The following is a 23,980-nucleotide window of genomic DNA, read 5'->3' as shown; positions in this document are numbered from 1 at the left end:
CACAGGAACAGAAAATAAAAGAAAATAATTCCATTTTAAAAAGAAAAAAAATGCTATGACCAGAGATCCCAGCAAGGAACTTGGTCTTTACTCCTGACTAGGCAGAAAAAAACCGAAGACCTACAGCAGGAAGTGGGAGTATACCCCCTGGTACTGCCCTATAGGTGCAGTCAAACTTTTTTCTGCCTAGAGTCCTACTCCTGTAGGGGGCAGCATAAACCCAAGGGTCAAAAAGATCTGGAGCTGTGTCCGTCAATGAACAAGAGAGAAAAGTTGTATTGTTATACCATACTGTCCTTTGATGCATACCTTTCTGTATTGTATGGGGAACAGACTGTGTTCTAAGGATTTCTTTTTTTGTATGACAAATTGTTAAAATCTCAATACCAACTGCTTCAAAAAAATTGTTCATGTTAATTGAGAGTTTAGTTCCGCTTTAATAAACTGATAGGCAGCATTATAAATATGGTTTTAGCCCTGAAAATCTGTTAACAACCTTATCTAATAAGGAAGTGCAATGTGCAATAACCCATAGCTACCAATCAGATCTAACCTTTTAGGGCTACTGTCCACAGGCTTCGATGGGCAAATTGCATCAGTCCCAGAGGCGTTTGTCATAATTCATTGAAGGTGCATTTGACCAGCAACTGACACTGACTACCTTCTAACATGCATTTGGCCTGCAACGGACCACCTCCTAACCTGCATTTGACCTGCAACGGACCACTTTCTATCCTGCATTTGACCTGCAAGGGACCACCTTATACCTGCATTTGATCTACTGCCAAGACACTTAATTCTTATTAGGAATGTATGGGGACTGAAGCCCTGGCTACTGTAATAAGAAAGCATTGACTCATGTAAATCAGAAGTCCTTTTTTACTTGTGTAGATTCAGAAAACTGAAATCAGGTTAGTTTATGCAGGTCACTGCACTTCGCAATGCTTCTGAATCTATGCCCTGTCTTATTACATAAGTTTGCATGTGTGAGAAACCAGCCTTTCCGTAGCAATGGTTTGCTAAAAATAATTACCATCACTTATCTGGATAACAGAACTTTAAGTACTACACTTGTCCAAGGTTGTGAGTATTTATTAGTCTTGCATATTCTGCCCAAAGCCACAGCTACTGTACATTGTTTTAATTTTATATGACCTGCGAAGAGTGAGTAGTGTGTAGGCCTATCAGATCAGAGGACGTATAAGCTACATCACCTGAGAACAGAGAATACTCTGGCCATCTTCCCAATCGCTCGGATCTTATTCCGTATAATTTCTTTACGTACAGTGGCACCACCTAGAGAAGACAAGAGAATAACATTCTTATGAGGGAACACAACTAACAGGTCAATGTGAGACAAGCTGCACAAAACTCTGGTTGTTACAGTTTAAAGAACACCATGTGATGATGTGAATATATAAAAAGCATCCTTAGGGATTCCTTCAAAATTGCATGAAATCACTTTTCTATCTACCAGTGCATTCACCTGAATTCCATGTTTATACTGAACTGCCACACATCAGGGTAAAAGTTGAAGTCAGGCTTTCCTGTTCTATAAAGCTAATGTATGGGAGAATGATTTATTCCAGTGGGCTAGTACAAGCAAGGTGGCATTACCATGGTGGTACTCCAATACTGATATGGGCATCACTGAATGCAACAGGATAAATATTGTTACTGACCCTAGGCATCCCTTCATGGATATTAGGGAGGTTAATCTAAAAGAGTTACCACAGATTATTTAATCATTATCTGTCTCATTTCTTTGGCTGCTAGTCTGGAGCTGTGAAAATGCTGACGACTATGCCTGCAGATTCCGAACAGCGCAATCTGCCACCTCTAAGATGATACTTCATTATATTACAGTCTATGTAAACAATATGCAGAGCAGCAGAAGCGGTACAGCAAGAGGGAAATGCAATATAGAAACTAAAAGAGAATAGAAAGATGATGTTCTGTATTTGACTTACTTTCCAGCGTGTCCTCTCCTTCTGAGATCAGTTCATCATCTGAGCAGATACTGAGAATATTTACCAGCATCTCAGTGACTGGGAGAGAGAGAGACAACAATGTACAATCACCACCTCATGTCACTTATTATACCATGAATATATCATGTATTGACTTTCCCAGATATCCCACCATTAAACGTAAAATTGAGGGACCGTCGTGCATCTATGTTGCCCTTACAAAAATCCCTTTGATTTTCCAAGCTGTGCTAGAAACAGGTCTATTGGAGTCTGTTTGTGAAGGGCAAAGGACACTTAAAGCATTTGTTAACTCAACACTTCATATTCCTGGTATGTGCCTGCTGTACCATGAGGGGAAGTCTCCAAGGAGCATCAGCGACCAACCTTACCAGATTCTGCGTACCAAGACCGGCGAGGCCAGTCTGGAGCCACCAGAATCCATTCCACCTCTATTCTGCGTTAAAACCTCGGCAGAAGTTTCAGTGGAGGAAAGGCACAAATTGCTGTGCTCAGCAGAGAGGGCTGGGACAAAATGTTCCACCCAGGCCAAAATCCCAGCCACCTCCCTGGTCGCCAAGACACTCTTCTAACTAGTGAAAATGAAAAAAAAAAATCACAAAATAACAAAATTTCCCTATTATAACGAAGACCGAAGTCCCAGCAGGGAACTAGGTCCTATTCCTAAACTAAGCAGAAACAAAACTGGCTGCTGCAGCAGAGTGTGTGGGGTTATGCTTGCAGGGACAGCCCCCATAGGCGTGGTAAAGCTTTTTTCTGCCTAGTGTCCTATTCCTGATTGGAGGAGCATAGCCCAATGGTCTAAGAAAATATGGAGTTGCGTCTGTCGATAAACAATAGAGAAAATTATAAATGCACACCTTTTTTCGCAGGTAAAAAAAAATATGTGCATTTTATATTTTTTACTAGGAGCCTGTCAAGCATTGCACCCACGATAAGCAGATCGTGGGTGCCATGCAGGACCCCCGCAGACTTGTCAGTGTATCGGTTATCTCATACCTTGTACAGGTAAGGAGATACACAATGACTGGAAGAAACAATGAACTACCAGAGCGCTCAACAGCACCATGGTAGTTCACTGAGAACTACAAGCCAACAGCCGCAAAGGTTGCTGGTATTTATAGTTTCCCATTCACAGAACTTCTCCTTCAAGCCCCCTTTCACACGAGCAGACCAATCGGGTCTGCCTGTCCGTTTTTTTTACGCAGACTCAATTGGACCATCCACTGCATTCTATGGAGCGGCTGGTGTCAATAGACATGTGTGTTGACACCCGCCAACATCCGATCTGCTAAAAACGTTCCCCATTCGTCTAGTAAATCGGATCGGATGTAAAATGGACAGGTGGTCTGTTTAAATTCGACCACCCATAGAGGACAGCGAGAGGTGTCTATCCACTCCGCATAAGTGAAGCAGACAGAGGCAAGCCATCCGCCTGCTCAGCGGGGACCAGCGTACAAATTATAGGGGAGTCCGCCTCATGCGAAAGGGGCCCAAGCCTTGTCATGTTGAATAAGTTGACTTCAGCACTTTGAGTCACAAAGAATTCTAACTTTGTGATCAGATCTGTAACCTGTCAGTTAGGCATAACATACTGAAGCCAAGAAGGCAACAGGAATTTTCAGAAGCAGGTTAGCTATGATGGCCTCCATTTCTGTAGTCTGTAATTTAATATTTAGCTGTGCACCCTGAGAAGACAGTAAGAAAAAGAAGGAAATTGGAGCAGTCGTGATCAGGGGATGGGCAGGGGGAAATTATTAGAGTTGAACTCTTTAACTACAGGTAACACTTCCATGCCAGGTGTGTGCAGCAGGACTGGTGGCGCTTCTGGGAGTGTGCATCGTGATATGGGACACTTCCAGGGCTGCTCAATAGGATAGGTTGCACCTTCAGGAGTGTATGTCGTGACATATGGACACTTCCAGGGCTGCGCGGTGGGACAGGTGACACTTCCAGGAGTGTGCATTTTGACATGTGACACTTCCGGGGGTGCGCAATGGGACATGCAACACTTCCAGGGGCGTTTAATGCCTGCAACACCAGTCATACAGACTACAAGCCTAGAACCATAGAGCACAGTAGGGGACCAGACATACATCACACCCTCAAATAACAGATATGAAGTGGCTGTATCACATCAAGTGAGCAAAGATTGGAGGAACAGGTTGCAAGACAGGAGAGTAGAAACCCTGTTTTACAGGTCCTGATTTTTTTTCATATTTTTTTGTAAGAAAGCAGGTCATTTTGAAGATTAAATGTCCTCTTAGTCCCATAAAGCGGAGCTCACATCAATCATCCAGTCATTACATTCCCCTGCACAAGATTCCATTTTTAAAGTAAACAAAAGGTCACTGGCTTAAGTGATCTTGATACCCCTTTAATAAAAATCAGTCCATTGGCTTCAAATATACAAGTATGTTGTAACTAAAGGAAGCTATACCACAATACAACAACTGTAGATAAAGAACATATTTTATAGTCATTAGGAGATGTAGCCTTTCACAATCTACTTTGTTCTCAGTCACTATTACCATGCTAACAATAGAGCTTTGTTCTACATATAAGTCTACATATACTATATATGTTTATCTGTATATATACCCAGTTCAGTGTGTTTATTACCTTTCTCCCCAACAAAGGGCAAAGACCAAGTGAACACATCCATGAAGTTTGGCAGCCAGTAAGGATGTGGAGAGCAATTAAATTGACGGATGTTCATCACATTATTCTCATATTTGAGCACTGCGGCTGTGAGGAGAGAGGAGAGGAAGGAGATGATTTTACATACATTGTAGACGCCTACACAAACAAGCAGTGCTAGTAACTGCTTCCAACATGCACACTGCTGGCTGCATAGACTTCCACCGCACACACAAACACATAGTGACGACTCCAACTTCAGCCAAACAAAGACATGCTGGAATAATCACACCCAGCCAGCCACCTATGTGAAACATACACTAAGCCATTGTTCATCTTCTAATACAAAGAAAAATAAAATATTTGTCACAAAGCACCTGTTTATTTTAAACTGGAGAAGATGACAATAAGGCTGGTGTCCAAAGCAAGCAATCACATTTTAGATTTTATTTTCTAACCCACATCTGACCATGAAACACTGGCCATTTGTCATAAACCAACCCAACAGTGCTTTAATTGTAGACCTGTGCTTTGACCCAGCAGGGTATTTCTCTTCGCTTCTGGAAGCTCAGGTCAAGGGGGGAAGTTAAGTGGATGAAAAGCCTAAAGCTGCCACTACAGGGGCCAGTGTTTTTTTATTCAGCAAGCCAGTTGACCATATTCCCCGATCCACACATCAAATCTGCCCTGCTGTGTCTTTGTATTCTGACAGCAGGGAGAGTCCCCTGCCTCCCCGCTGTCAGAATACACAGATTAGTGCTGCAGGATTGATTCAACTGGAATTTTCTAGCAGTACCGTTCGTGAGAAGTTGATAAATAGCTCATGCCGATGAATGGACATACATGCATTGAAATGCATCTGGTTCCTGGTGAACTGGTCAAATTTCAATTCATGTATGGGCAACTTAATCTAGCGGATGCATTCGTAAAAATGTTCCACCACCCCCCATCTTCTTACCTATCCTGCCTAACCAGTATTAAAAAATATATATATTTCTGTACTTGCATATTTTTAATCCACTTAGGTCCAGTCACGTGATCCTGCAGCTCTGGCTCACCCAACAAGATCAGGGAACTTGTGGACCCATGACATCACTCATAGGCTCCCATAGCTCAGCCAGTCAGCGCTCCCTCCTCTCCCCTGCAAAAGCCACTCACTGACACACAGTGGAGAAGGAGTTGTGGGGTCACATGACAGGTGCAGAGAAACTTTCCCAATGCACATGTTCCTGCAAATGGCTGCAAGGTGGATGCTTCAGCGACCACTGGTTGAGGACTGGGAAACAGCACAGATTATCAGATATGTTGCCAGCACACCAAGGCGACCCACACCAAGGGGTAGTGTGGGGTTTTGAAACATTGCTTCTTTAAGATGTGATGAGATCATTTTAATAAACCCTTTGGACATTATTTTGGATCCTTGGTGTGCAATATATCTTCAACACATGACCAGACTAGGTTTATAACATGTAAGCATACACATCTCTTTTATGCAGGTTAGGCAGGATAAGTAGAAGGAAGGGGGGTGGAGGGAACTATTTTAAGAGCAGTTAGACTTAAGTTGGCCATACATGGGTCAGTTTTTTATTTTTGTTAAACCTGCAGGTTGAATGAAAAAAACCTGACCCAATTCCCCTATGCACACATTTGATGTGGATTTTGGAATCCTCCCCACTCTGCCATTGTATTCTGACAGCGGGGAGACCTTCCCCACCTTCAGAATGCACAAATCAATGCTACAGATGTTGCCTGTAGTGTTGATCAAGCAAAAATATACCAACAGGGCAGCTAAATAGAAGCTGATTGGTAGACAGACATCCGCTCAACCACAGTGGCCAGACATGGATCGAAAGTTGGCTAGTCCCTGTGAAATTGCTGAAATTTTGATACATGTATGGCCAGCTTTAGGCTTTTATTCCACTTTAACGTGATTGTAAAGTCTCCTTTCTTTTCCTATTGAAATAACATATACTTACCTCCTCCGTGCAGTGATTTTGCACAGGGCAGCCCAGATCCTAGTCTTCTCGGGTCCCTGGCTGGAGCTGCTGACCCCTCCCTCCTGACGAGTGCCCCACAGCAAGCAGATTGCTATAGGGGCACCTGAGCCGAGCTGCAGCTCTATGCCAATTCAGATACGGAGCTGTCGTTCGACCCCCCCCCCCCACTCTCCTGGCTGGCTGAGTTCGATTGACAGCAGCCAAAGCCAATGGTGCCGCCACTGTGTCTCAGCCAATCAGGAGAGCGTCCCCGAAAGCTGAGGCACAAGAAATAAAATATCAGATTTTCACCAATCCCAACTGTTAAAAACAAAGTTTTGCTCCAAGATAGAGATAAGTAAAGCACAGGTTCACTTTATGATCCGCTGATAGTAATCAAGCTTCTGGGGAAGTTGACAACAGTGGGTATACCTGCTAGACCTATTTTGGGCTCCTTACTGTAAAATGTGCACATTACCATCCATGTGTATCAGCACATGCCACAGCAGAATGTACTGCTAACCTTGAAAACTGCACTGTTACTTTTCTATGAACAGGCTGTCACCAGCAGATATATTCACAATCAAGGTGCTTTAAGATGAACACACAGACTCAAAGTTAGAGATTGTGTGCCTGTTTCTCTAAAAACACAGACTTGTGCCTGCCTGAAGAAGAAATACTAAATATGGATACCATACAAAAGGAAAAGAATTTCAGGTGTTTCTCAAAATATAAAAAAAAAAGAAACTAAAGAAAGTAAAGTATTCCCTAGAACAACTTTTCTCAACAGTTTAGTCATGGAGGAACCCTTAAAATAATATGTTCAGGATCCCCTGCTAAAAATAATTGTGCAAATAAATCTTGGTACATTAGCCACACTACATTGGTGGTGAACACAAAGCAGTCCCCTAACGCTGATGGAAAGTGGAAAGAATGTGCTTTACATTGGTGGTCAGTGAAAAGAATGTCCCTCTTCATAGACGACTAACATGATCATTGATGTCAGTCATTACCTTAGAAAAGAGAAGCTCTACTGGTCCTATGCAGCTAGATCTGCAAAGCGGCATTGGTGCCAGAACTATCCAGGCACCACCAGGTGGGAGTTTAATGGAGTTGTAAAGGCAGAAGGTTTTTTATCTTAATGCATTTTATGCATTAAGATATAAAGCCTTCTGTGTGTAGCAGCCTCCCCAGCAACCCCTAATATTTACCTGAGCCCCATCTCTATCCAGTGACTCTCCGGGACTCTCCCTTCTGATTGGCTAAGACACTGCAGTGGCACCATTGGCTCCCGCTGCTATCAATCAAAGTCAGTTGCGCCAATCAGGATAGAGAGGGGGTGGGGCCAAACAACAAATCCATGTCTAACTGAACACACGGAGCTGCAGCTCAGGTGTCCCAATAGCAAGCTGCTTGCTGTGGGGGCACTTGACAGGGAGAGAGGGGCCAGGAGGAGCAATGAGGGACCCAAGAATAGCAGGATCCGGGCTGCCCTTTGCAAAAACAATACACAGGGCAGGTAAATATACCTTTTTTTTTTTTTTTTTTATTTTAAATAAACACAGGACTTTACAATCACTTTAATCAAGCACTGTTTAAAGCCCACCTCCAGGCAAATATTTTTCCCCCATGCAGTGTGGCCGTGCGTGCATGGGCTAACTGCTCGTTTTGTCCAGGGGTGAACTCAGAGCCTATCCTTACCCAATCCTTGGGAAAACAACACTCCCCCACTTCCCACAGTCCAACTGTTCTTGATGTCTTCACATCCAGAGCTGGTCTATGGGGGTGATAACGTAAGGAACATTTCACCCCACAAGATCACTGGACTGCTAGGGGGATGCAGGAGCCAATGGTCTTGGGCTGGAAGGATCGGAGGATTAGGAGAGTATATCTCGGCTCGCTGAACCCCTAGACAAAAACAAGCAGGTAACCCATGCAATGTGGGCAAAGCCCCACTTCATGGTAAAAAAAAAATGTAAAGAATGCATTGCAATCTGTGGAGGAACCCTTGAGTTCCACAGAACCCTGGTTGAGAATGGCTGCCCTAGAAGAAGAATGGGTCCCTTAAGAGTCGGTTCACACTAAGGCGACACGACTCTGTACTACTTCGGGGGCGACTTGTGCATTACCATGCACCACGACTTCGGAGTGACTTGCAGGGACTTCACATAATGGAAGTCTATGCAAGTCGCTCCGAGGTCGCCCCGAAGTAGTACAGGACCCTTTTTCTAAGTCGGAGCGACTTGTGTCGCTCCCATTAGAACGGGTCCTGTAGCGGTCAATGGACCGCAAATTGTCAGGCTGACAAGTCGCGGCAGTGTGGACCGGCTCTTAAAGATAATAAAAACAATTAAAAAAAAAAAAGTCAATAACTGTGTGGCGTTGAGAGTCCAGTAACTAAATTATAATGTTTCCCAAACACCATATATAGAAGCATAATTACTCAGGAATAAGCACATTAACAAATGGAATCAATCTTGGAGGCAAATAGAAGTGAGATCCACTATATCAGTCTGAGAGCACGTTTGTTAGGTTCCAGAGTGAGTATAACAAGCCACGCTTCTTTTTTAAAGAATAAATGTCTTTCAGACATTATATGGACCTAAGGGGTTAATCCTCTGCATTGTGTAAATCCATATAACCTTCAGAAGTTTAGAACAAACATGTCATAATTACCTGCTCTTTGCAATCGTTAGGAAGATCCACCCTCTCTGTCCTGTATACTATTATCACCGACAGTTATTGGAAATCTCAAAATTTTGGATTTTACCAAGAACAGGGATAGGGGGGATATCTTCCAATGGGGACACTAGTTCTGGTGACCCTGGTGAGAATCATGGATTCTCTCACTTTGGAGCGATTTCCTCTCACGTCCGGTTTTGGCTATGGGACAGGAAATGAATGGAAATCTCCCCAATAGCACACCACAGATGGCACAAAAACAAAAAAGTTATCTTTAATTCTTCTTTAACATCCTAAACACTGTGCCACTTTACTGCAGTCAACATCTTTACAAAGTTGGCAAAAGAAGTGTAGAAAACATACCATCCAGCTATTGGCCATCAGGGAGAGTCTTAATCTTCAGTTACTCTCTTTTCTTTGAATGGCATAGGGAATAAAGTACCTAAAGTAAAATGTTTTGGCCAGCTACTGGAGTGGTTTTATTAGTCAGGAAGAAAAAAGAGCGGACCCCTGTAATGGCCATTATTTTAGGGTGTTCTGTTTTTATTTCCTAAAAAGTAGGAAGGCCCCTTTAAACTATAAGACGCACACAAGCCAGATATCCCTCTAACCTTTGTTGTTGTATACATCAAGGTAATTCGGTGCAGAGAAAATGGTAATGAGAGATGGGAAACCAGTCGTCTGGCTCTTTCGGTACATCCGGTAACTGCAGATTGAAAGAGAAGCATGATATGTGGTGTATAACAGGCATCACCATGCAACTACATCACTGTCCACTGTCTATGGCAACAACTGTACTGACACTTTCTGATTAAAAACAAAGACTGCACATATATATTTCTTTATAGCTATTGCCAGTCTCTGCAACTGCACCTCTTATCTGTCCTCCTCTCCCTATTTATTTAACATCATCCAGAGAGGAAAACACAGTATGACGTGATGGCATATTTTCTCTGCCAGATAACAATAGGAAGGGAAAAACATTACCCAGCATCCTGTGCTTCATGGGCCCGGATCACTGACAGGAGGTTGTTGTTCTGCAGGAATTCACAGACAGCAGGGTAGCTAAAACACAGGCATCATATTAATCAAAGATTATAGGAATTAGTTCTAAAATACAATAGCAAGCTACATGTAGCACATGCCGAGTACTAAGGCAGTTACCTGTAGAAATAGGAGCAGCCACGCACGGTGTTGTGGGTGAAGTGCTCCAGTGTCTTTTCATTGCCGTAATCCTCAGCAGGGTCAGACCATAGCAAATCACACATAGGGCCGAAGGCGGGCGGCTCCTTAAATCTGTCTAACTGATGAGGTGGAGAGGAAGAGGAGATAGCAGAATCAGGGTAGTATAGGGAAAATACCAGTCACAAAAGTTCCTGTGCCAAGGCAAACACTGCCCTTTCCAAGAACTCTTCTCAGTCCCCCCCCCCCCCCCCCACCACCACCACCTCCCTCTGTGTTTAAACAGAAAACAGTCAACTGTCCAGAGGCAGCACAGGGTTTACCGGCTACAGCACCTAGACCTAGCAGAAGTTAAAATAAGCAGGGTCTTGAGCATCGGATTCTGTCAATCATTAGGATATCTCCTGTGCCTATAATGGTCACATTTCTGGCAGCAGGGAATAATGGGATTTTTGACTTACCGTAAAATCCATTTATCTGATGTTCATTAACGGACACAGCTCCAGATTCTTCTTAACCATTGGGTTATACTGCCCCCTACAGGACTAGGACACTGGGCAGGAAAAAGCTCGACTATGCTTATCTGCAGTCCAAGGGGGTATACACCCACTCTCAAAAACCCTCCAGGGGTAGTGGGCAGGACAGCTACTTACCACATCAGGAACAGGGTGGACACCGCTACATTGTAATGTGGGTACTGTCGGTCAGAGAGAAACGTTACGACTCAGGCCAAAGCCAGTTCGTATGCGTCCTCGTGAGACGTTTAACTTGCAGGCCAGCCCCCGTTCAGAGGGGCTATGTCGGGGCTGACCTAGCGTGGAGCAGCGGTCTGCACGCGCTCGCTGGCCGAACTGGGGGGACCCTAAGGATCTATATTATCCAGTTTATCGCTCAGTCCGGCACTTGATTGTAGTTCTCACAGGAACAAAATAAAAAAAAAAAAAAAAAGGAAAAAAAATTCCATTTAAAATGAAAAAATTGCTGGCACCAGATATCCCAGCGAGGAACTAGGTCCTTACTCCTTACTAGGCAGAAAAAAATGCCTAGAGCTGAGAGTGGGTGTATACCCCCTGGGACTGCCCATAGGCATAGTCAAGCTTTTTTTTTCCCTACTCCTGTAAGGGGCATAATAACACAATGGTCAAGAAGGAGCTGTGTCCGTCAATGAATGAAAGAGAAAATGGCCAGGCTTACCCAGACTTAGTGTTCATCTTAAAGCGGAACTTCACTTGCACAATCAGCACTGGCTACTTTTAATTCTTATGCTGCTAGCATTAGTAAATATATATAGAAAGGCATATAACATTCAATAGGTTTTACTTTTTTTTTTTTTCACTTCTTTAGTTACTTCCTGGTTTCCAGGCCTAGGCCACAATGATGTCATACATCCCAGGAGTCTTCAGGGGGGAGGAGAGATTTTCTCAGCTAAGCGCACACACTCCTGCATGCATGCCTGAGTAGGGCAAAATGGATTCCAGAAAGTAAAGGCTACATAAATCATCTACCCTTACTCAAGGTGGCCATGGCCAGAAATGCTGCCAGGAGTTTTGATTTCTCAGCAAATTTAAGCATGGAGACATGGATGGATAGGTGAGTTTGGTTTGAATATTAAATGTGAATTAAATGTTTTTGGTTTGTGGCGCTCAAATACAATGTAGTTTTGCTTTAAAACGTGCTGATCCTAATGAGTGCTACACACACTGGTCAAGCCAGACACAGCATGGTTCCTGCTGAACACAGGCATTATTTTTAATTTAGCAACTTTTCTCGCAAAGGTGGAGACCACTACTGGCTTTTCTTTTAAACGTAAATGTATTCTTTATACCGTCAGTCTACCCAAAACTGACATTACAGGTTTGTATTGATGATAGTGGGTTGAATCAATGACCAGTTTCCTAAATATCTAGAAGATTCCAATAGTAAGACATGTCCACCTGGCAAGGAATTTACAAGGGAGTCTAAAGCAGGCTATAGACTGTTTGAATCTTGACCGGTTCAGCAGGGATTGTCCGAGATTTAAACAATATATAGGTAGGTCGACTGTACCCAAGTTGATCCATCGATTGCCGCTAGCAATAATCACCGTGTGTGTTCTCCCTGCAAGGACAACCCTCCCGGAGGAAACAGATTGGCTCCCCGTGAGGGATACCCCCAATCAACACTGACTGTGTTGATGGGTTTCAAGAGAGTTTCACGGGTTGCAGGAAAGGAAATCTTTGGTCGCTTAAAGGAGTTGTAAAGGCAGGAAGGTTTTTTTTTTTATCTCAATGTATTCTTTGCATTAAGATAAAAAAAAAACCTTCTGGGTGTAGCAGTCTCCCCAGCCCCCCTACTACTTATCTGATGTCGTCCTCTGTCCACAAGTCCCTCAGCTATAGGGGACTGTATCTCCTGATTGGCTGGAACACAACCACAGCGCCCCTGCCTAACTGACTGACAGCTGCGGGAGCAAAATCAGGAGAGAGGGGGGCCTGAACGGCAGCTCCGTCTCTGAATGGACACTCGGAGCTGTGACTTGGCTCGGGTGCCCCCTTAGCAAGTGGCTTGCTGTGGGAGCACTCGATAGGAGGGAGGGGCCAGGAGCAGCAACGAGGGACCCGAGAAGAGGAGGATTCAGGCTGCCTTGTGCAAAATCAACTGCACAGAGGTGGTAAGTATAACAGGTTTGTTATTTTCTTGAAAAAATATCAATGAGACGTTACAATCACTTTAAGTCTTATTAATGGATTCTTTATTTAATTTCACATTAAAAATGCAGCAAGGGGAGTGTGACTTACCTGGCTTCTAAGAACTCTGGGAAGTGCTATACAATGGATTCCCATGAACTCATTAGCAGGATACTGGTTCTCACCTGGCCACCAAGATTCTGCAACTTCTCAGTGATATGTTTTTTTACAATTATTGAAAGTTAAAAGATAAGTAGAGGTTTGGGTTTTTTTTAAGAATAATACTTATCTAGGTGGATGCAGCATCAATCCGATACTGCATCTGTCCCCCAGCGCCTCTACACTGAGAACCGAGCAGTCAAACACAAATGCTCGATCCCGACAGCAACCCGAGCAGAGAGCTGCTGACTGTCAGCAGCTTTGCGCTCCCTTCTCGCTCATTGGAGCGCTGAGTTGTGGAGGGGGTGAAGCGGCCGGCTCAGCCTCTCGGTGGCTTGCTGAGAGGCTGAGCCGGATGTCGGTCCAAGCACCTGGTGGATCCAGACTCCATTGTCTCAATGACGCAGTGCCTGGACCGACTTCTGTGATGTTGGCAGAGAGCAGAATTCAGCCCACTCTCAAGAAAACGGGTCACAGGAGTGCAAAACGAATTGCACTCCGGTGATTGATAGAAGTACAGCCAAACGAGATTTGGCTATACTTCTCCTTTAAGTTTTAATTTTTCTATCAGCAGCAAATTTTACTTTTGTAAAATGTGCAATCCTGTAAAATGTGTAAACTTTTGTCCAAAACAAAACCAAAGAAAATTTCAAGCTGAACTCGCCAGCCAGTCTGAAACCAACCAAAGTATCTGGTCTTACAGCTTGCAATAAATACAGGGGTTTAGTTAGCACATAGTGGAGTTGAGCTGGGAATTTTCTTTGGTTTGGATTTGCATGCGGTGCCCTTCCATGGGCTCCTTGCTGTTAAGGCCAGTTCTAGGTGAGGGCAGTGGCCAGTTGTTAGTAAACTTCTGTCCACATATGAACAGACTATTGTGGTCACATATCCACTGCATTAGTTAGAATTAGTAGGAACTCACTTTTCTGATGTCATCCAGGCAGGTGATTTCCGGAGAGAGACCCCCATGCACACACAGGAACTGCTGGTTAAGCAGAGCTGCCAGAGGGAGGCAGTCAAAGGCATCCATGCAGGAGTCGTACACTCGCTCCGAGTACTTAATCTTACCTGAAGGGATAGGATTGGATGGGATAGTTAGAAAAATATAGACAAGACAGTTTGAACGATATAACAAAAGCAGCCATCTTCCAGTGCACAGGAAACTAGAGTCTCATCCTGAACTCCGCATGCAAAAATCTGTCCTTTACTTCCATGTTGCCCAATTTGATTTCACAAACCATGATGGATTATTGGGTACACATTGGTTCCCTGCTATAGCTGGGAGAAGATACGCACATTGCAGGCATTATCTGCTAAACACAAGGCAGACACATACAGGCTTTGGACATTGAAAATGAAATGATCGGTCATCTAGTACCACCACATATGTTAACCTTGCACTGCTCCACTGCAGCAGCAAGACAGTTAAGAGTAGAATAACTTTATTCAGCACATCTAACATTTCTGGCAACACTTTAAAAATGTGGCTAGCTAATAAAAAAATAGAGACATAAGCCACTGACACACAAAGGCCAACTTACAGCAAATTAAAATATTGGGTTTTTTTTTGCCCCCACTCACAGGAAGTGGATTGCATGGTGCTGGGCATTATGCAACCAGGAACACTAGCACAATCTTAGAGGAGCAGACTTGGTAACATGATAGGGAAAAGTTCATTGCCAATCATTGGCAGCACCATTGTTTTTATTGCAGACATTTCTGAGGCACACAGAGACCAACGTGGAGATGGGCTAAGTGAGCCATCTTTATAAAAGTGTTCCAGGAATAGTCTTTATTTTCTCCTTCAATGTTTTTATTGAAACTGTAGTCCTTTAAAAAAAAAAAAAAAAAAAAAGGCCCCCAGGTGATTAAAGCTATAATTAGAGCTGCAAGATTAACCGTATAATAATCGCAATCTAGATTCACCGCCCCCACCCCCGCTCCGCGATCTCATCCCCGAATTTCCACGATTCTCAGTGCAGTCATAACGGGTTAAGATGACACCCAGTAAAATTATCAGCTCACATTTGTGTAGATGCTGGGATCAAGGGTGTCCCTGGAATGCTGGCATCGGTACTGTGGCTAGATTGGTAAGGTAGCCTGGACCGGAGGGGAAGCAGGCGGCGGAGGCAAAACCAGTGTGGAACGCAAATAGCGCTGATACAGGAACGGTCAGCTGAGAGACGTGATGCGGTGGATGAGTGGTACCACGTTTCTATTCAGACAGAGGTCCCGGGGACACTGCTCCCTTCATCCCTCTACGTGAAGTGTACATTCATGCCATGCTTTTGTGAGCAGTCTTTATTTAACACATTATTATCATGACAGAGGAGGGGGTAATCCTTGTCACAGCTTTATTTCAAATGGTAAAAAATAAAAAAAAAAAAATATATATATATATATATATATATATATATATAAGATTACATTTTCTATATAATTGAAACACATAGTAGTTTCCCTTTATGCTACAGCCAAATGTGATCTTTGACGGCTGCACTGCACATTTACACTATCTTTTACAACTAGGTTTTTTTTTTTTTTTTGCCTGCCTTCTTCCTTAGGGTATTCTGCTGAGAACAGTTTGACTTGCATCAAAATGCACTTGTCGGCTCCTGTCTTTGAAATTATATATTATAAATTAATATAATAAATAATATAATGAAATTAATAATTTGTGAGAGAATCGTGATCTTCATTCTAAGAAAAATAATTGCGATTCTCATTTTTGCCAGAATCGTGCAGCTCTTGCTAGAATATGCACCACAAACTAGCACATTATGACAGGATTTACCTGTCAAAGGAAGCTCTACAGTGCTGCGATGTCAGCACGCTTTGTCTTCCTTTTGGGTTCCATTTGTTTGGTCTCTTGAATGGCCAGCCGACCATGATGTCACTCTTGTGCAGATCGGGTGCCATGCTTGTTCATTGAGCTGCACATGCACAGCTCAGTGGACATGAGAGCTCACAGGCAGGAGGAAACCTTTATGGCAGAAGGAAACCTTTATGGCAGAAGAGACAAAATCAGGTCCCTTCTGCTATAAAAACCCTGCCTGTCAGCACAATTTAAATAAGTGAGTTTGATACCACTTTAACAGAAAATTTTAAGAATTTGCAGCAGATTAATACAAACTCAGGAGACTTTTAGGGTACATTGGATAACAATCCTCTGTTGATACATCTTGATTCACAATGATAGGAGTTATCACAGCAAGTTAGTAGTTCGTAATTCTGTTTTTAATGAAAGACAGAAGAGAGGAAAGTTGAGCAAAGATAGGGGAAGGGTCTAGGGAAAGCAGGGTTGGGGGTAGTAGGACATGGGTCAGAAAGAGTAGATAGGCATACTGGGGTTGTTAGAAGGGACAGAGGCCCTGTCTTGTGAAAAACCCATTGAATACAAAAGACATCCACCCTTAGTTTTCATTTCACTGTGATTTTCCTGATATTCATGCTTGTACTAAGACAGCGAAAATATAATAAAGCTAGAGACAGCCAAGCAACTAGCATCTTCAGAAAAGGGGCATTAATGGGAGCCTCTTTTTTTTTTTTTTTTTTTTTTTTTTAGTACAGGTTTTTCCTACTAGAAATAAAACCTTTAAATTGGTTGTGTGCATAAATCTTTAATTCACACATTTTAATATTTTATAGAGCCATCTTTAGAAGCAATAAGAGCTTTGTAAGTATGTAGCAGATTTGCAGTGTTCAAATGCAATCCTATCCCATTTATTCCAGGTTATTTTGGTTAGTCAGATGACGCCTGCGTACCACTATGCTCTACAGGAATCAGGGCTTTGACTGGCTCACTGTAGAATATGCACCCATTTTTCCCTTTACCAAGGTAGAGCTTAAAGTGGCTCTAAAGCTACACTATCAGAGGTGCAACAGCGAGCGAGCAGAGAGATTACATCTCTCACTGCCCGCCCTGCATTATTGCTGGTCTGCCTCACATCTGGGCTGCTACACTGTCGGAGGTGCGGCGGGTGAGCAGAGAGATGACATCTCACTGCCCGGCATCACAGCTGTTCCGCCCTCACTCAGAATACACCACTGCAATGAGGCGGATAAATTATATATAAAACATACACACACACACACCTATACATACACACACGACTAACCCAAGCTCTACCACCATATAAATGATGTGAAGAGTGGCGGTGCTCAGGCCAACCAGTCCACTGTAGATAAATCCAACAAAAAGCCGGCAACTCTGTGCTGCTTATTAAAAGATCCTTTATTGATGCACAACAGAAAATACAATGTCCATAGATCCTAACGCGTTTTGGCCTCAACCTTCCTCATAGCATGAGGAAGGCTGAGGCTGAAAGCGTTAGCATATATGAACATTGCATTTGCTGTTGTGCATCAATAAAGAATTTTTTAAGAAGAAACGCAGAGTTACTGGCTTTTTGTTGGATTTAACTGCACTGAGGCCTGCCTCTGTGCTCAATGAACAAATGTACACGTCTGTGCTGCAACCAATGCAATCACAATCCACATCTGGTGGCAGGCGACGTGGCAAGTAACAATCCGCATATGGTGGCAGGCGACGTGGCAAGTAACAATCCGCATATGGTGGCAGGCGACGTGGCAAGTGACAATCCGCATCTGTTGGCAGGCGATGTGGCAAGTTGCATCTGGTGGCAGGCAACGTGGCAAGCAACAAGCTGCATCTGGTGGCAGTCAACGTGGCAAGCGACAGGGCCCGGTGAGTCTGCATTATGAACCATTTTATTTTAGAATAAAATTTAATAATAGGAATAATGCACTTAAATCATCCTGACACCATATCAACCATGGTGCTGTGATGATTGAAGCACTAACACCAGCCATTGCCCCTACAAAATGCCAGCAAAACACAGCATACAAATTTTTGCAACTACCTGCGCCCAACCCCCCATCCCCCCTAAAATATTCACCAGAGCCCTGTATCGATCCAGCACTGTGCCCATCTGCAGTTCTTCTCCCTGGTCTTTCTCTTCTCACAGGAGGATCGGGCAGCAGAGGGAGCCATTGGCTCCTGCTGCTGCCAGTCGAATGCAGTGAACAGAGAGTGAGGAGCAGGGCCAAGCCTCTGTGTTTTCTATAGACAAACACAGCCTGGCTCAGGAGCGAGCCCGCACATCTGCCCCCATACCAAGCAGCTTGCTATGGGGGCAGACACAAAAGTAAGGGGGAGCCAAGATCGTCGCCAAGGGAACCAGAAGAGTAGGTAAGTATAAGATTTTCATTAGTTTAATTTTAAAAAGTGCTTTTAGAAACCGTTTCATAACATGGTTAGTTTTAAGTAATATCTACCCCTATGGTAATCTCTCATATAGGTTGGTGTTACACAGACCTCTTAAAATAAACCTGTGTTGTGTTTATACAGTTGCTGTCCCATCCCCCAGATGCCTTTAGGATAAGTTTAGATGTGCAGTTGGACCATGTTTTTACTGCCTCCCAACCGCTCCCCCCCTAAGCTGCAATAGGCAGTAGATTAGGGTACATGTCGCAGTCGCAATGCTTTGTGTCCGTGGCAAAATCTACTCAACATGTAGAGATCAGTGGCAAGCATTTTTACGTTTGTCAGCAAAAATAAACAGGTGGCATGGAGGCATCACATCACCTACTCGCTGCCTGTCAATCGATTCTAAAGCGCGGTCCGAATACAACTTAGATGCAGGTCTAAACTTACCCACCTTCTCTTGACAGTGAAGACCGAATGGCCAGTAAGCTTCCGTTCAGAGCTAACACATGGCTAAGGACTTTCTTCCCCACAGCCATGTGACTACACTGGAGCTTGATATTTGGATTAAACGCACCATCAGGGAGCAGTAAACTGAGCGCACGTACATGTTATTAAGTGTCACATCCCATATGAACTAGAAAATGGATTGTTGGAGAAGCATGGACTTTAAAGGCACTGGGTTGATTAAAATAACAATTTTATTAATTCACAACTAAAATACATCAAAAATGTGAACACCTCGCCTCAAAAGAGGCGTTGATATATATAACCACTGTATCTGATTTGCAATTGTACTTCATTGTTTTCTGTTTAGTAATGTTTCTTTCAAGTATGCAATCTTTCTCCCTTATTGTGTGATTATTCGATATTATAAACTGATGGATATTGGTACTTTTATTTATGCTAGCTAATGTTGGTTTTTCAATCATGCAGAGCATCTAATTACTAGCTCCAGAAGAAGCTATTCAAGCGAAACACGTCGAGCAATTTGGCTCTATGAACTCTCTGTATATCTACCATCACATCGATCGATCTCGATGGACGGCAGTCTACACATCTGTCACCTTCTATGAGATCCTCTTGATGTGACGTATTTAATAAATGACCGCAATTACCAGTATTTGTATGTATATCTGCACTTTGTTAATCAGATACAGTGGTATAGATCAACGCCTCTTTTGAGGTGAGGTGTTCACATTTTTTATGTATTTTAGTTGTGAATTAATAAAATTGTTTTTTTAATCAACCCAGTGCCTTCAAAGTCCATGCTTCTCCAACAATCCATACACTGGAGCTTGGCTATTGGCTTCTGAGGAACTCAGAACTGTATTGTATTAGGAATAGGGGAGAGACTGATGTTCCACTATACCCAGAAGTACTTGGCATTTTTCTCTCACGTGGTTGAACAGGGGCGCTGGAGCAAAGAGATGGTAAATGTATGATGATGATGATAAAGGAAACCCATGACTGTCAGACATGAGCAAAACACTTGTTCACCTTATTGATGCACCTTTACTCCAGTCTCTACTGTCAAACTGTAGCTGTTAAAAAACCTACATGAGAAGCAGCAAACCTACATAGAGGAGCAGCAGCTTTTACAAAGAGGAAGCAGGGTGGGTATGAGGAGGGGTAAGCAAAGTTTTAAGCCTAAACTGTATTAGCCTTTATTTCCACTTTAGGGACTGTACAACTATGGTAGAGTGACCTTTGTTCTATGAATATAATAAATGTATTATGTTCCCGAATGCAGAAGAGATGTCCCCAAATGCATATACTACTACTACCACCAGTTTCTTAAAAACCGATGAGCAGATGAACCGATGGTGAAAGTAGTGCAGCAGCCAACTCAAATCTAGCAATAAAAATGAAGTTGCAGAAGGAAGCACAGAAGCAGACAGAGGCTGCAGCAGACTAATCAGATGGGACAGGGCTGACATGTGCTTTGTACTGAATAAAGCTGGATCTCAGCTTCACTTCTGGACATTGTAGAACAGATTGGACAAACAGCAAAGGAGGCACAGGTATTACGTGTACAACATGTGTACAGGTGGCAGCATTATAGCATCACCACTGGACAAGAACGGAGTACATTTTTACACAGCATAAAAATAAATGAACCACGTAATATTAATGTTGCAGAACAAGCAGATATCAAAATTTCAAAGACATGTATTTAACTCTGCTAGACATATGGAGGGATAAACACATGCACATAAGGATAGATGACCACAAGATCAGGTAAGAGAGGATGGTATGATTCACATGGAGATGAAGACAAAAAACCAGACTGTAACCTTTTTTGGTATAGTCTTAACCACTTGACTTCCAGGGGAATTACCCCCTTCATGACCAGGCCATTTTTTGCTAAACGGTTCTGCATTATTTTTTAACTGACAGTTGCACAGTCATGCAATACTGTACCCAAATAAAATGTACCGTATATCATTTTCTTCCCCACAAATAGAAAAAATTCCTTTTGGTGGTATTTGATCACCACTGTGATACTTATTTTCGATATTAACAAAAACCGAAGATTTAAAAAATAAATATATATATATTTTTTTTTTTTACTTTTTGCAATAAAATATTCCCAGTAAAAAAAATGTGAAAAAATTTAAAGGGGTTGTAAAGGTTTTTTTTTTATATATTAATGCATTCTATACATTAAGATAAAAAGCCTTCCGTGTGTAGCAGCCCTTAATACTTACATGTGCCTCATCTCGGTCCAGCGATGTTCACAAATCCCTCGGCCGTCTGGGATTTTCCCTCCCGATTGGCTGAGACGCAGCCGCAGCGCCATTGCCTAACTGACTTTGACAGTGGCGGGAGCCAATCAGGAGAGAGAAGGGGTGGGGCCAACAGTCAGCTCTGTGTCTGCATGGACACAGGAGCAGCAACGAGGGACCCAAGAAGAGAAGGATCAGGCTCACTCTGTGCAAAACTAACTGCACAGAGGAGGCAAGTATAACGTATGCTATTTAAAAAAAAAAAAAAAAACACGAGACTTTACAAACACTTTAATTTCTTCATAAATTTAAGGCAATATGTATTCTGAAGAGAAAAAGGGGAAGAAGTGGATGTGGCCCTGCTAGTGATAAAATGTGCTGTGCGTGTTACAACATGTGTGTAAACTCAAAATATTATACAATACTAATAGATGAACATCGATAACAACTATGCTCAATAATACAATAGTATATAGGTGCCAGAAAACTGAAAGTCCTTGGAAAGATATGTCAAAAGGATCTCAGAATTGAAATGAGCGCTGCAAGGGTCACTCAGCAACGCGGTGTGTCAGTGACTCCACTCATGCTCCCTCCTTTCTTGCTGCACTCACCAGATAACTCTCCCCCCCAGGGTGTAACCAGCATTCACAGTACCAATGACTGCTAGCAGACCCTAAGTCAAGCCGAAGTCAGTGTTTTCTTAGTTTCCACTGCCCCAGTAGTCTCATGCAAAGATAATAAGAGCCTCCATAGCATTACTCAGTTTAGCAGTTTTAGTAAACAAGGAAGGAAATGTGTGAGGATAAAAACAGGCGTTTGTTATGTAAAACCAGGAAGGCTTCTGATGACATCTTAGTGACGAAACGTGTAAGGACGGAGCTACAACGTCAATGCATCACATCCAGTTTTCAAGTCCGTGGAGCACATCACGTCCCAGACTTCCTGGTTTTACATACCAAACGCCTGTTTTTTATCCTTACACATGTAGGTGCATTACCTTACTTGTTTAACCACTTCACCGCTATGTACCAGAGTACTACTGCGGCAAAGTGTCTCGTTCCCGTCTGACGTAGACCTACGTCGCCAGACTCCTCCCCCAGTAGGCGGCGCTCGCGCGCCGCCGGAGGCGTGCTCCCGCTGTTTTCATTCACAGCGGGAGTCAGGCCAGGGGAGGAGCAGCGGCTATCGCCGCTGCTCTGCCCCGATCGTCGGGGAATCCAGTTTGGAGATCCGCCCGCCTGTGTAAACAGAGCGGGCGGATCTCCTCAGTGACAGATCGGAGTGTTCAGCATAGCTGGACATCCGATCTGTCCTTGTCTCACACAGTCACCTCCCCCCCCCCACACGTCAGTAAGCACCAGGCATACATTAACCCCTCCCTCTCCAATAAAATTAACCCCTTTCCTGCCAGTGTCATTTTTACAGAACCAGTGCATATTTATAGCACTGATTACTGCAGTAATGTCACTGGTACCCCCAGAAGTGTCAAAAAAGTCAGTCAAGGGTCAGATCTGTCCACCGCAATGTCGCAGTCCCGCAAAAAAAAAAAAAAAAAAAAAAAAAAAAAAAAAAAAAAAAATCGCAGATCGCCGCCATTACTCGTTAAAAAAAAAAACACCAAAAATGACAGAAATCTTTCCCTTTGTTAGTAAACGCAATAACTTTTGCGCAAACTAATCAAAATACGCTTATTGCGATTTTTTTTACCAAACATGGGTAGCAGAAAACAAATTAGCCAAAAATTTAAAAAAAAAAATTGTTTACATCTTTTTTGGGGGGAATTTCATATAAAAAAAGTTAAAAATATTGTTATTTTTTCAAAATAAACGCTCTTTTTTTGTTTATAGCGCAAAAAGTAAACATCGCACAGGTGATCAAATACCACCAAAAGAAAGCTCTGTTTGTGGGAAAAAAAGGACGTAAATTTCGTTTGGGTACGGCGTTGCATGACCGCGCAATTGTCAGTTAAAGTCGCACAGCGCCGAATCGCAAAAAGTGGCCCAGACGTAAGACAGCAAAATGCTCTAGTGGTAAAGTGGTTAAAAAAACTGCTAAACAGTTATACTATGGAGGCTCTTATTATCTTTGCAAGAGGCTACTGGGGCAGTGGAAACTAAGAAAACACAGACATCAGCTTGGCTTAGGATCTTCTAGCAGTCATTGGTACAGTGAATGCTGGTTACTCCCTGGTGGGGAGAGTTATCCAGTGAATGGCGCAAATAAGGGGGGAGCGCGAGTGGAGGCACTGACACACTGCATGGTTGTGTGACCCTTGCAGCACTAATTACAGATCTAAGAGATCCTTTTGCCATATCTTCCCAAGGACTTTTTAACCACAGCACTTGTCACATTATGTTGAACCACCAATGGACTTATTAATCAAAGCACTTGTCACTTTAATGCTTTTTGCACTTTCAGTTTTCTGGCACCTATATACTATTGTATTATTGAACATAATTGGTATGGATGTTCACCTATTCGTATTGTATAATATTTTGAGTTTACACACATTTAACACGCACAGCACATTTTATCAGTAGCAGCGCCACATCCACTTCATCCTCTTTTCTCTTCAAACCGGACATCCATCTTTGGTAATCATTTCAGCGGAGACAGCAGCTATAGGGATACACACTACCAGGTCCATAGTGCGGAAGCACCCGTTTAACCACTTTAGGACCAAGCCTATTTTTTGACACTTGGTGGTTTTTTTTTTTTTTTTTTTTTAGAC

The 23,980-nt window shown here is 43.0% G+C and overlaps 1 protein-coding gene across 1 annotated transcript in view; it reads right to left on the bottom strand.

Annotated features, from left to right (window-relative positions):
• The window catches only part of PPP3CC (protein phosphatase 3 catalytic subunit gamma), a 151,414-nt gene that overhangs the window by 25,700 nt on the left and 101,734 nt on the right, over nucleotides 1–23,980 (bottom strand). The window contains exons 5-11 of the mRNA XM_082255785.1: nucleotides 14,216–14,361; nucleotides 10,451–10,590; nucleotides 10,274–10,351; nucleotides 9,898–9,992; nucleotides 4,611–4,736; nucleotides 1,971–2,048; nucleotides 1,215–1,296 (exon numbers count right to left, since the gene is read on the bottom strand). Of these exons, the coding sequence (XP_082111911.1) occupies nucleotides 1,215–1,296; nucleotides 1,971–2,048; nucleotides 4,611–4,736; nucleotides 9,898–9,992; nucleotides 10,274–10,351; nucleotides 10,451–10,590; nucleotides 14,216–14,361 (745 nt within the window). The remainder of the gene's footprint in view (nucleotides 1–1,214; nucleotides 1,297–1,970; nucleotides 2,049–4,610; nucleotides 4,737–9,897; nucleotides 9,993–10,273; nucleotides 10,352–10,450; nucleotides 10,591–14,215; nucleotides 14,362–23,980) is intronic.

This window comes from Pelophylax lessonae (genome assembly GCF_965119305.1).
Source record: "Pelophylax lessonae genome assembly, chromosome: 4".
NCBI classification, from domain to species: domain Eukaryota; kingdom Metazoa; phylum Chordata; class Amphibia; order Anura; family Ranidae; genus Pelophylax; species Pelophylax lessonae.
The sequence above is the reverse complement of the archived record's forward strand: the minus strand, read 5'-3'. Positions and strand labels throughout refer to the sequence as shown.